This window comes from Centruroides sculpturatus, unplaced genomic scaffold, assembly GCF_000671375.1.
Source record: "Centruroides sculpturatus isolate CEXI.00-Female unplaced genomic scaffold, Cexi_2.0 scaffold224, whole genome shotgun sequence".
NCBI classification, from domain to species: domain Eukaryota; kingdom Metazoa; phylum Arthropoda; class Arachnida; order Scorpiones; family Buthidae; genus Centruroides; species Centruroides sculpturatus.
In genome coordinates this window covers 166,736-179,143 of record NW_019384419.1, presented here as the reverse complement: position 1 = coordinate 179,143, position 12,408 = coordinate 166,736, and the positions used below count along the sequence as shown (strand labels likewise).

The 12,408-nt window shown below is 38.6% G+C and overlaps 1 protein-coding gene across 1 annotated transcript in view; it reads right to left on the bottom strand.

The window, feature by feature from the left end:
* Nucleotides 1–12,408, bottom strand: part of LOC111619331 (heat shock protein 75 kDa, mitochondrial-like) — a 108,919-nt gene that overhangs the window by 33,329 nt on the left and 63,182 nt on the right. The window contains exon 6 of the mRNA XM_023361041.1: nucleotides 11,774–11,940. Within this exon, the coding sequence (XP_023216809.1) occupies nucleotides 11,774–11,940 (167 nt within the window). The remainder of the gene's footprint in view (nucleotides 1–11,773; nucleotides 11,941–12,408) is intronic.

Genomic DNA, 12,408 nt, shown 5'->3' with positions numbered 1-12,408 from the left:
ATAAAAATTCTTTAAAGTTCTTTAACTGGTTGAATTGCTCTCTTAAAGCTTCAGAAATATATTGACATGTATGAAAGTTTTTGTATGTGATAGTTTGCTTCTGTAAATGGAATATTAAGCCTTATAAAACCATGAAATAAGATTGTTTACAAAGTAACTGCTGATAAATTCATGCATTTATATACGCAGAAATATTTATGTTATTCTACTTATTAAAATTTACATTCAATTTTATGAGCTCAGTAAAATTTACATATAAAGATATTAAATTTCATAAAATAAGATTGTTTACATATTCTCTTTAGTTAAATTTTGTTTTATTCTATCATAAATTATTTTAAATCATATCATTTGTTTTAATGTAATATACATAAGACATAATAATTAGCATAAATATTTCAGCTAAAATTTATATTTGATTTTTAAAATATTCAAAAATTATAATGTTATAATTATAAAAATAGCACATTAGCCAAATATATCTTCTGACAATTTAAAATAAGACAGCCAAATAGCAAAGTTAAGGGGGCAACCTTTTACTATGGGGGATGTGGAATTGAATCGAGATAGGTCAAAAATACCCAGGAATTTTCCTGGGGTGACCCATCCAGATACATCAAACCCTGTCCCTCACTACCTGGCTGTCTCATTGTGGGCCTGGCTGAACTCCTAATGTACTTGAAAAAAGAAACCCCTTTTAGTGCCGACAGGGTGGAAAATTGAGTTGAAAATAAATAAAGACCAGTTAAAAATGTTGATTTTATTTTATTTAGCTTTTCTTTTCAAAAGATAATTTGACTGGGACTAGTACACTATAGCGCAACTTATTTTGTTGTTAACAGCAAGGTTGCAGTACAAAGTTTTCATTTCTAAAACATGAATGTTGAGCATCGCTTTAGAGTTTTAGTTCATGTTTTAGAGATGAAAACTTCAGCCGCAACCTCGCTATTAATTATAGTAGGCAGCCAACATTGAAAATCTGCAATCGAAAATTTTTTCTTGGGACATTTTACTGTTTAAAAATTAGTTTCTGTTTTTATAAAACTTCTAAAATAATTTACAATATTAATTATATTTTACAGAGTTAATTATGATTAATTTGGTATAATTAGTGAAATTAGAAAGAATAAATAGTTAAGTTAAAAGTATATTTATTGAAATTATAAAGAGTAACTTGAGAAAATATTACTTTCCCAAAAATAAAATCTGTTAATTAGATGATTTACCGATAAAAAATTTTCTCTGAGATTATAACCGGCTCTTTAAAACAATCCTAATTTAAAATTGCACAAATGTAATTTGATGATGATGATGAAGATTATGATTTATACAAGTTAATTGCTTAATTTCATTTGGTTTACTTCTTATAAAATAAATCCGTTTCTTATTGTAACAAATCAAAAACTAAATAAAATATATTAAAATTTTGGATCTTTATTAATAAATGTTGTAATTCTTTAAGAATTTTAAATGTTTTAGGTTATCACTCATTGTGGATGTTGGTCATTGTAATATACATAATATGATATGATTGTTTAATAAAATTTATTATGTATATTTATGTTTTTATAATTAATGTATGTAGGAAAAAGGGTATTGAGATTGAGAATTATAGAAATGACAATAAACTTCCAGAGTTCGTAACCGTCGTAACCGTCCTGATGGAATAATAATGCTTTCGCCTTCGTAACGTCTTTTGTTTCCTTTCTACTTTCCACTTTTTCGTCGTCACCCACCTTCGTCCTGTTTACTACTCCTCTTGCTCGACACTCCCTCCTTCTCACCTCTCCTCTCACTTGACTCTCCCACGCAATCCCTTGTAAATTTATTGCCTTAATGGTTTAGGCATGTTACTTGTCTAAACCCCATATGTATGTATACACTTTATGTACTGTATTCTGAAGAGGACTACATACACGACAAAAAATGTAATATGGATAGTAGACAAAGTAAAACTATGTTCTAAAAATTACCTTTGAAGTCTTTATGATTGGTAGAAAACAGAAAATGATATCATGTATTTTTCACAAGTTCAAATAAGGATGTTTAAATGTATCAAATATAATAAATTAACAAAAGACAAAAACGTTTTAAGGGAATTAAATAAATGGAAACATCATTAATTAAACAACTGATTAAAAACTTTGATGTTACAAACTTATCTTCAGGAATATGTGAAATAAAAATAGAATTTCCTGAAAATAAGTGTACAATTCAAAAACACTTAAATGGTTTGTTTTGTCATTCTTTTTTTTATTTAACTCTTGTAATGTACTATTTTGTAACCTTTGGTACACATTTACATTAATGAACCAAATATTCGGCTTCCAGAATTACCAGAGAACCAGCTATTTTTGTGTTAAGCAGGCTGTAGTATAACTGTAGAGTACTACATGACTGCTATGTTATGATTTCTGTTGCTTGTGCATTACGCAATCAATCAATCAATTTATTTATTTACGGAGGCATAAATGCATACCTTGGCTCCGCTATGAGCACTACCAAGGAAATAAAATACAGGAAATGTAAACAAACAACAGTATGTACATTGTAGACAGTCTTTAAGTCAAACTCAGTGTTAGCTTGTTAGATTAGTTGACTTGTGATCTGATTGATCTTTTTTGCAACTCTTTTAAAAGCAGAGAATATCTCTTGGTTGGTTCAGATGTTTGAGAGGTGGCAAGGCCAAGCTATGTTCAATTCTTGTAAGAGTAGCCGCAGTTCAGTTCTTTCTATTTCGGTCATCACACAATCAAAAATGTAGTGTTGAGATCCACTTGCAATCATACAGGTTAGGCACTGATCTGATGTTCTGTTTAAAAATCTGGCAAGGTGCGTAGCAAATTTTCTGTGATTTGTAAATAATTGAGTTGTGTAGTAATCAGGAGTAAACCATTTTATTTTAAAGAAGCTTTTTAAGTCGGGGGGACAAACTGAAATGTGATACTTTGGTTACTATCATTCCAACGATGTTGCCAATGGTTAATAGCTTGCTCCCATAGTAAGCGTCACAAAATGATGTGACTGATTTTATCGTAGGAAAGAGGAATGGTGGGTGGAGTTTAGTGCTGCAAGCCTTTGCAAGAGAGTCAGCCCTCTCATTGCCTGTGAGTTCCTGATGAGATCTAACCCAAGAAATACTGATATTACATGTTGAGTTTCTGATTGAACTCCTTATTTCCACTGCCAAAGGATGAAGCTTAGTGCCACGAATAATGTTAAGGGCAGAGAGTGAATCTGTGTAGATTTGAATATCATAATGTGGTAAATTATCACTAACCCAATCAATGGCCTTTTGAATCACCAAAAGTTCTGATTGGAAAACAGTACAGTTCGTATGGAGACGATAAACTTGATTTTGTATCTCTAATTGTTTGTCAAAAACCACAAAGCTACTTCCTACTTTACCATCAATTTTAGAACCATCTGTAAATACAGTGATATCCAAATTTGAATAGTGGTCAAGTATATTCAAAGTGGGAATATCTGGGGATACAGTGTTACAAAAAGGATAAGGTTGTTCACATTCATAGGGTGTTATTATTATTGATCCTGCTTGGATTGAATCTCTCCATTTAAGTTGTTGTACTTTCTTCTTACACAAAATTTCTATATCAATAGGTAACTTACGTGCAATTACTTGGAGACTATTATTACTTGCGATACAGAAGGCTTTTGTCAATAAAAGGTGTGCACATCTTTGAGAGGATGCTAACTTTATCTTTGTATGTATTTTATTTACTGTGCATCTCCAACTACCACATCCATATGTGGTAACTGGGAGAAAGATACTGTCATAAATGGTGGAGAGAGCTTCAGATGAAAGCCCCAATCTTTTTTAGTCTCTTGTGAGAATGCTTGTATAATGAGGCCGGTTTGATATGTTACGTATTCGATATGTTTTTCCCAGGAAAGTCTGAAGTCCAGTATAACACAAGATATTTTAGTGTTTTTTCGACCTTGATAGTTTTACCATTCATCTTCAGTAAAGGAGGTCTTGAGTAAAGGTTGCCTTTTCTAGGTTTATTAAATACAATAGCCTTTGTTTTGGTTGTGTTAAAATAAAGTTTATGTTTTATTCCCCATTCATATATATGGGCCAACATTAAATTACCCCTATTTTCAAGATCTGCTCTTAATCTTCCACCAAGAAGCAGCAATGCATCGTCTGCATAAGCGGTACAATGAGTTTGTCCAAAGTCTTCTCTCAGGAAAGAATCAAACATAATATTCCAAAGCAAGGGTCCACAAACAGACCCCTGCAGACAACCTCTTGAGATGTCCTTGTGTACCTCATGTTGACCATATTGGAAAACTGCCTTTCTGTTCTTAAAGTAATCAAGCAGGAGTTTTAACAAATTACAGGGCAGCTGATTCTTTGTAGTTGCTGAGTCACTAGGGGCCGCCAGGCACTATCAAATGCCTTTGAGATGTCAAGGCTGACCCCTAGGACATATTTGTTTTCTTGTAGGATACGATAAATATTCCGGACTGTGTTATCTATAGCGTCCTCAGCTGATCTCTGAGGATGTAAACCATATTGTATATCACTGAATTTACTTGAGTTTTCTGTGTACCAAGTTAATCTGACCGTAATGAGTTTTTCAAGTACTTTACCCAAAATTGGTAACAGTGAAATAGGTCTACAGTCAGCTGATCCCTGCTTGGGCACGGGGACGATTCTTGCCTGTTTCCAGGACCTAGGAAAAATGGCATGTTGTAAACAGTTATTAAATAAATTTATAAAATGATGTGGAATCAGGTTCCAAAGATTGATGGCTATTTCCGTTGTAATTTCATCCAAACCCAGGGCTTTACGTTTTCCCATTGTCAGGAAAGCCCTATCAATCTCTTTATCTGTGAAAGGTTGAATATCCTCAGTATCCTCCAGTATATCCTGTTCCAGTCAAGTCTGATGTTGCCACTCTGAATCAGAAGAAGGGTCATCTTCAGGGCAGTAAAAATCTAGTTGCATGGTTATTGCCTGAATTAACGAAGGAGATTCATTTTCAAAGTTGCAATCGGTTACAATCTTTGTCTTACGAAGTTTATTACAACACATTTTTGTCAAATAACCCCATGGGTTAGTTGAGGTTCTTGTGCAAAAGTTGTGCCAACTATGCAGTTTTTCCTCCTTGATTATATTTTTATAAATTCTCTGGCTATCAAGGTAGTTTTCTTTATGCTGATTTCTTGCATGATGAAGGAGACGGTGGAGGGGTGGGGTATGCACATCTTGAACGATCCGTTCGGGATTGCTACCTTCTCGAACTGTAATGGTGAAAGCTGGATTGATCTGACTATTGTTAGTGGAGCTATGTTAAGACTGACCTCTCAGTGGGAAATGATTGATGCGGAAAGCTGTAGTGATCATCGCTTCATCTCTTTTGAGGTGTCGAACAGCTCGATTGCCTGGCCGAGCTGCCGCTATAAGCTGACCGCCGGAAACCGCGATCGTTTTAGCAAATGCCTCAAAGAAAAGACAGCCGATATCGTCACTCAAGTTTCTAAGGTTGAGAGTGTCGAGGATCTGGAGGATGTGGTGGCAAACTTAACCAATGCGGTCAGAGGAGCAGGAGACTGCACACTCGCGCAAAGGCGGCCCCACAAACACCGGTCAGTTCCCTGGTGGACCCAGGAACTGAGTGTCCCTAGGAAGCGTGTGAGGGTGCTCCGCCGACGCTTTCAACGGTGCAGGGACGATGACCTTCGGGTGACCAGGAAACTGGAGTTCCAGAGGGCCAATGCCGAGTACAAGTGCAAATTGAACGATGCGAAAAACACCTCATGGCTCAGTTTCTGTAAGGTAGTTAGTGATAATAATCCGTTCTGTCTACCCTACAAGCTAGCGGTGGGCAAACTCAAGCATAGTACGGTCTTGGGGGCCATGAAAAAGTCCGATGGTACCCTAACCTCCACACAGGAGGAATCGATACAGGTGCTGCTCCGCTTGCACTTTCCGTGCGATGAGCGGTCCGACGATACCGAAGAACAGAGGCGGCTTCGAAGTGACGCGGAGTTGTCCGTTCTTGAGGCCAAGTTACCCGTGCCGGTGTCTGAATCTGAAGTAGTCCACGTCGTGGGCACGCTAAGGAAGAGGAAGGCACCTGGCGTTGATGGGATCACCGCCGAAATGGTACAAGTTCTGCAACATGAACGTTCTGGCCTGCTCCGTGAGCTGTATCAGAGGTGTTTGCAACTCGGTCACTTCCCAGTATTGTGGAAGCGGACGCGACTTGTGTTCATACATAAGGAGAGGCGCCCAAAGGATGAACCGAAGTCTTATAGACCGATCAGTCTCTTGCCAGTCCTAGGGAAGGTTCTTGACAGAATCCTTAGTGACAGAATATATTACCACTTAAAGCGGAAAGGGCTGTTGCACCCACATCAATATGGGTTCCGGCCGGACTTGTCTACCTGCCAGGCGCTACATCATGCGGTTTCTCTGGTTCGCCAGAACCGCCGGCAGGGCCTCCACATGTCGCTCGTTTCGATGGACGTCGCGGGGGCTTTTGACAATGTCTGGTGGCCATCCATTGTGGGTGAACTGAGGAAGGCGAACCTGCCGACCATCCTTGTATCGCTTTCCAGGAGCTTCTGAGCGACCGCGAGGTAATCTACGAGACGCCAAGTGCAAGACACACGAAGATACTGGAGAGGGGCTGTCCCCAAGGATCCTGTATTGGGCCTTCGCTTTGGAACATTCTAGCGGACACGGCACTGCGACTAGTCTTTCCAGACGATGTCCAGCTGCAGGCATATGCAGACGATCTGTTATTAGTAGTTGCCGGTTACAGCCGTAGCGACATGGAGAGTTGCGGCAATGAAGCAATAGAACAACTCGTTCGCTGGGGAGAGCTGCACAAGCTCTCTTTCAGCCCCGAGAAATCGGAGGCCCTGACGGTGGCCCGGTCTAAAGTGTTGGCCCGCCGACCAATATACCGGATCTGGGGAAACCCCATCAGAAGGGTGAGTGAGATTAAGTACCTCGGTGTTATCATCGATCAGACACTATGCTGGACGCCCCATCTGAGGAACGTCCGTGAAAGGACGAACCTCATGATAGCAGCACTATCAAGACTAGCGAGACAGGATTATGGCTTAGGTGGAGAAGCGCTCCGCACCATCTACAAGAGGTGTGTGGAGCGAGTCATCTGCTATGCCTGTGGAGTTTGGTGGAAAGACACCGCCAATGTAAAAATGAGCAGGACGCTGCTCATGATCCAAAGGCCCACTGCCCTATGGATCACGAGAGCCTACAGAACTGTGTCTACGGATGCGGCCCTGGTCTTGGCCGGGCTGCTCCCGCTGCCCTTGGTAGTCAGCCAAGAGGCGGCCTTCTACAGAACCACAGTAGAAGGATTAGAGGCAACGCATTGTAATCAGAAGTACCCAGCCAGACTTAGGCAGAGAGTAGATGTTTTCAAAGTCCATCCGGCCCAACGGACTGGACTTGGCTGGGAAGTCGGTGAACCGACTGGTACGGGTGTTGAAATATACACCGATGGCTCAAAAGATGGCAGCTTAGTAGGTGCCACATTCTGTGTTTTCTGTAACGGAGTGCAAGTGTACGAACAATCGGTCAGATTGAATGAGGAAGAGTCTGTGTTCCAGGCAGAACTGGTGGCCTTAGGGGGGGGGCGTCCCAGTGGATCCTATTACATCCGGGTCCAGAGCCGGTCACGGTTTACTCTGATAGCCAGTCGTCGCTACAGGCTTTGAACGACGGGTACCATCGCAATTCGCTGGTACACGAGATCAGACGCAAGGTGCTGAGGGTGAGGCACGAGCAACAAGTTACTCTGTGTTGGGTCCGAGGCCACACCGGGATCCTGGGTAACGAGCTTGCCGATCAGCTAGCAAAGGCGGGAGCTAGCGGTCCTTTTATAACGAGGACGGTTGAACCCTCGGCAGTTTATATCAAAGGTACCTTGCGGAAACGATCGATGACCATCTGGCAAGAGCGCTGGAATCAAAGTACAGTAGGTAGGTCAACCTACGCCTTCGTGCCTGTAGTTGGCCTCACTCCGGTGTGCTGCAATGGGCTCACAACTCAATTACTGACCAGCCACGGGAGGTTTCCCCACTTCAAGTCCCGTTTCGGGCAAGGAGATGGTAGCTGCTCCTGTGAGAGTTCTCACGGGGACGCGAGACATTACGTACTTGACTGTCCTCTTACAGAGGATTACTGGTCTCGGCCGCCTGAACAAGTACTTCGAACGCTAGCAGCTAGTAAAGGAAACTTAATGAAACTAAAGGAATTGATGGAAATGATCATAAACTTATAATCTAAGTACCTAGTGGACGCACTGGGTTGGGTTCCCCCTTACTTGTAGGGAAGGGGACACCGCCATCCGGAAAAATACCTAAAGAATAAATGATCTATTAATTAGTTAGTGGAAAATAATTAGTCAGTGGAATAAAGTGCAGTTTCAGCTGTACACCCTAAAAGCTATGTCACGTTAGCGAGCTAGGGCCTAGTTCCGCGGCCGGGAAACCGGACATTCAACAGGGCCCAAAGCTTTGTCATTTAAAGGTTTTAGCGGCAGAATTGCCACAAGTCAATGACGAAAGAAAGACATAGTCTCTCAACCCTGTGGTGCCAATCTGGCGGGGCAGGGAAAGAGATCCCTAACTGGGAAACGATCCTTAAGAGACTTATGATCTCTACATCTTTGATAAATTTTCCTTAATCTTTTTGTTCTTCTTCATAAATCACTCAGCCCTACTGTCCACCATGGGATGCTTTTCCTAGTCACAACCTTTTTTGGAATAAAAGTCTCAAAAGCCTTTGAAATAAGTTGTATGTTAATGTCAATTTGATTTCTAGAATCCACGGGATCTTCCGAATAGCTAAAAGTAAGGTTGTTCTCGAGAAATTCCTTCATTTCTCGAGAACAACCATAGGCAGCCATATTTAGAGCATACTTACATGGAGGAGTAGAGATCAAGGTGTGATTATCCTCAGTACCAGTAAGGTCAAAGGCAATGTAATCATGGTCACTTAATGTTTCATCAGGGTGTACCTTCCAGTTTTCAATCCTAGTATAGTAACCAGCACTATAAAAAGCCACGTCAATCCATGAGCTACCTCTTGCAGAATTAGCGGAGGGTGAAAAGGGATTATTCAGGATCAACAGATCATTATATGCCAAGAATTCTTCACGAAGACGGCCCCATCTGTCCAAATTATTCCCTCCCCAAGCAGAGGAATGTGCATTGAAATCCCCTGCCATAATTATATGAATCCCTTGAAAAGCTTCGACTATTCTTTGTAAATCATCAATAAAACTTTCACTGTCAACTCCTCCCGGGAAATAAATGTTCAGAATAATGATTCTTTCTTCCTGAATCATCATCTCCGAGACAATGATATTTTCATTACTATACTTCTCATGATAAAGTATTGATAAACTAGTATTTGGCATGAGGGTAATGGCCCAAGGGAATTGATTTGTTCCTTTAAGGATAGGGCAGAAGGTGAGGAGGCACGATGGAATGTTTTTCCAACAATATGGTTCCTGTATCAGTGCCAATTCATAATATTTTAACTGCTTACGGCAAAGAAGTAGCCAAGATACTTCTTTATAAATTGCACTGCAGAATACTTAAATAAATCTTACTCTCCCGATCCATAATCAGTTCTTAGAAAAATAAGAGATTTAATTTGCTGATATACTGGACATGTACTATCTCGAGCATTGTGCTTGCAGTTTTTTGTTTTATCTTGATGGCAATTACAACATATGGGATCCTCTTTTTTATGTGGACAATCTTTGTAAGTGAGGTCCTTCATACATTGACTGCACATATATACAGACTGCGGACAGTCTTTCGCGGAATGGTTAAACTGGCAGCATTTATAACACTGCAGGACCAGACTAAAGTCCACTATCCTGCAGCATGACCATTCTATGTTTATCTTACCTAATTTCAAGAGTGACTTCCATAGAAGAGGGAACACGTCCACCACCCAATTCTTATATGTAGTCTCTTTTTTCTCCAGCTAAAATTTGACATGGAATTGCTTAAGAAATTCCTCTTCGATGTATGTTTCTTCTATCAATTTATTTTGAATGTAGATTTGATGAGGAAGGTCCTCCCTAGGAATGTCCGTATGGACAGAGAATAGCACCACATGAGGTAATCTTTTCTCAGGTTTGCATGTAATAAGATCTGGGATATTTTCTTTAATGCTTTCCTCTAGTTTTGCGGCATCACCATAGCCACCTAGCTCCACAGCGATTCCCCCACCACTTATCTTGCATAGATTGTCGATCCCAATATGTAAATCAGATGGTGTTATCTTGGTCTGCATTAATTTTCTCATGGCATCGCTATTATTATTTTCTTTATTTTTACTGTATACCAGTAAAACTTCTCTTGATGAAGCAGATGGACGACCTCATGGCATTCCTGCAATTGCCTTCCTTGTTTTACCACTGAACTGTACAAAGGTGCAGGGAGAACATGATGAGAGACCTTGTCCTCAATGTCATCAAGTTTCTTTATTATCAATTGTTGATTATCGTTACATTTTTCCAACGAAGTAAACAATGAGCCGATATTCAATAATGCCTTTTCAGCAAGCCTAATCATTTTTGTAAATTGATCAGTTATAAAATTAACATGCTGTTTTGTGCTAAAATGCCCTTTAGGGTTGTCAGCTGCATATCTTTTAATTTCATCTAAAGTTTCATTAGATTTATCCAAGAACTCCTCAATGATATGTGAAGTCATTGTAGAGGAAAGTTAATAATTCACTATATAATAATCCAATAATATTATAAATGATATAAATAAAATCCTTATAAAGAGCCGATTTCAAAAATATATAACAGTCTATATTTATATTAATAATTAATTAAGAAATAGCCGATTTCCGGTAATTAACCTATAATGTTCAAAGCAAAAGCTCAATGGCCGTTATCATAACAACTTAAGAAAAGTTGAAATGTTGATTTTGGAATGAATACGAGACCAGCCATAAATCAAAAACTAGTGGACCGATTTTAATAAAAATTTCAATTTAGCTTACTAAAAGGGGATAGAAAGAAGTACCCAAGTATCTTTCCAAAATATCAAACTGGAAGCCCGCAATTTGAGTTCGACGACCGACCAGAAGTAACACGAAAAAATATCTAAAAATGCACCTATAACCATGAAATTTTGTAACACAAGTCACAAAACTTAGTCGTAACGATGCCGTAGCGAATTTCAGTTAAACGGCACTCCAATTTCGGAAAAAATGGTCCAGGGTGGAAAATAGTCATTTTTTGAAAAATTTTTTATCAAGATGGATCCTACTTGATATAATCTTGTGTATCCAGTTCTCCGACGTCCAAAATTCACTTATGCATTCTATTCAAAGTTCTTTTTGTTTTACAACTTATGCATTACACAATGCCAGTTCCAGTGTAACTGCTTGCACACAGTGTTTTAAATACAATATTGTTCTTTACTTTTCATTGTTTACTTATTATATTTAGCCTGTGTCCAGAAAACCAGAAAATCTGGATCACTTCCTGTTTCAAACTTTCCAAATATTTAGTACGGTATTGTGCATGTGATGTTAAGAAATCATGCTATAGATTACATATAAAAAGGAATGCTTATTCTAAATGTATCTTATGCATTGTGGCAACAGATGTTATTAATTTTTAATAAATGTGAATGTGCAGCATAAAACTTCATAGATGGATTAATCCATTAATCCATCTATGAAGTTTATGTTGTAATAAATTATATAATGTTTATAACATATTGTATTTACCCATCACTTGTCCATTTGTATGATTTAGCATCTTCTTTATATGATCTAGAATACACTTCTACTTTGTCGGCTACCATAAATGTAGAATAGAAACCAACTCCAAATTGGCCAATGATACTGCCAATATTTTCGGACGTTCCCGTATTTTTCAATTGTTGAAGAAATTCCTGTTTAATGTCATAAAACAAATAGTTTAATAATAATAATAATAATAATAATAATTTACATATAGGTTACTTTAGTCAGTATTTAAATAAAAGATCGTTAAGAAAGATTGAAAAATATGTCAATTAAAAGTTATAATTAACTTTCTGATTAAAGAAGTTTGGCTGGATGGTCAAGGGATTAGATGCCAACCTACTGCTCTGGACTGAGCAGTCAAACCCTAGAAACTTTTCAGCGATGGTCTATCCCAAACATATTATGTCCTATCATGGTTATGTCACCCCATTATGAGCATGGCCTAACTCACAATCAGTATGATTAAAAAGACCCTTAGTGCCTACAGAGAGGGAATAATAGCAGATGAACATTTTTCAGTCTATTCTTATATTCACATCCTTTAATACTAAATCTCCGAATAATTTTAGTCAATCAATTAAAATTAGCTTAAATTATACAGATTTCTAATTTTT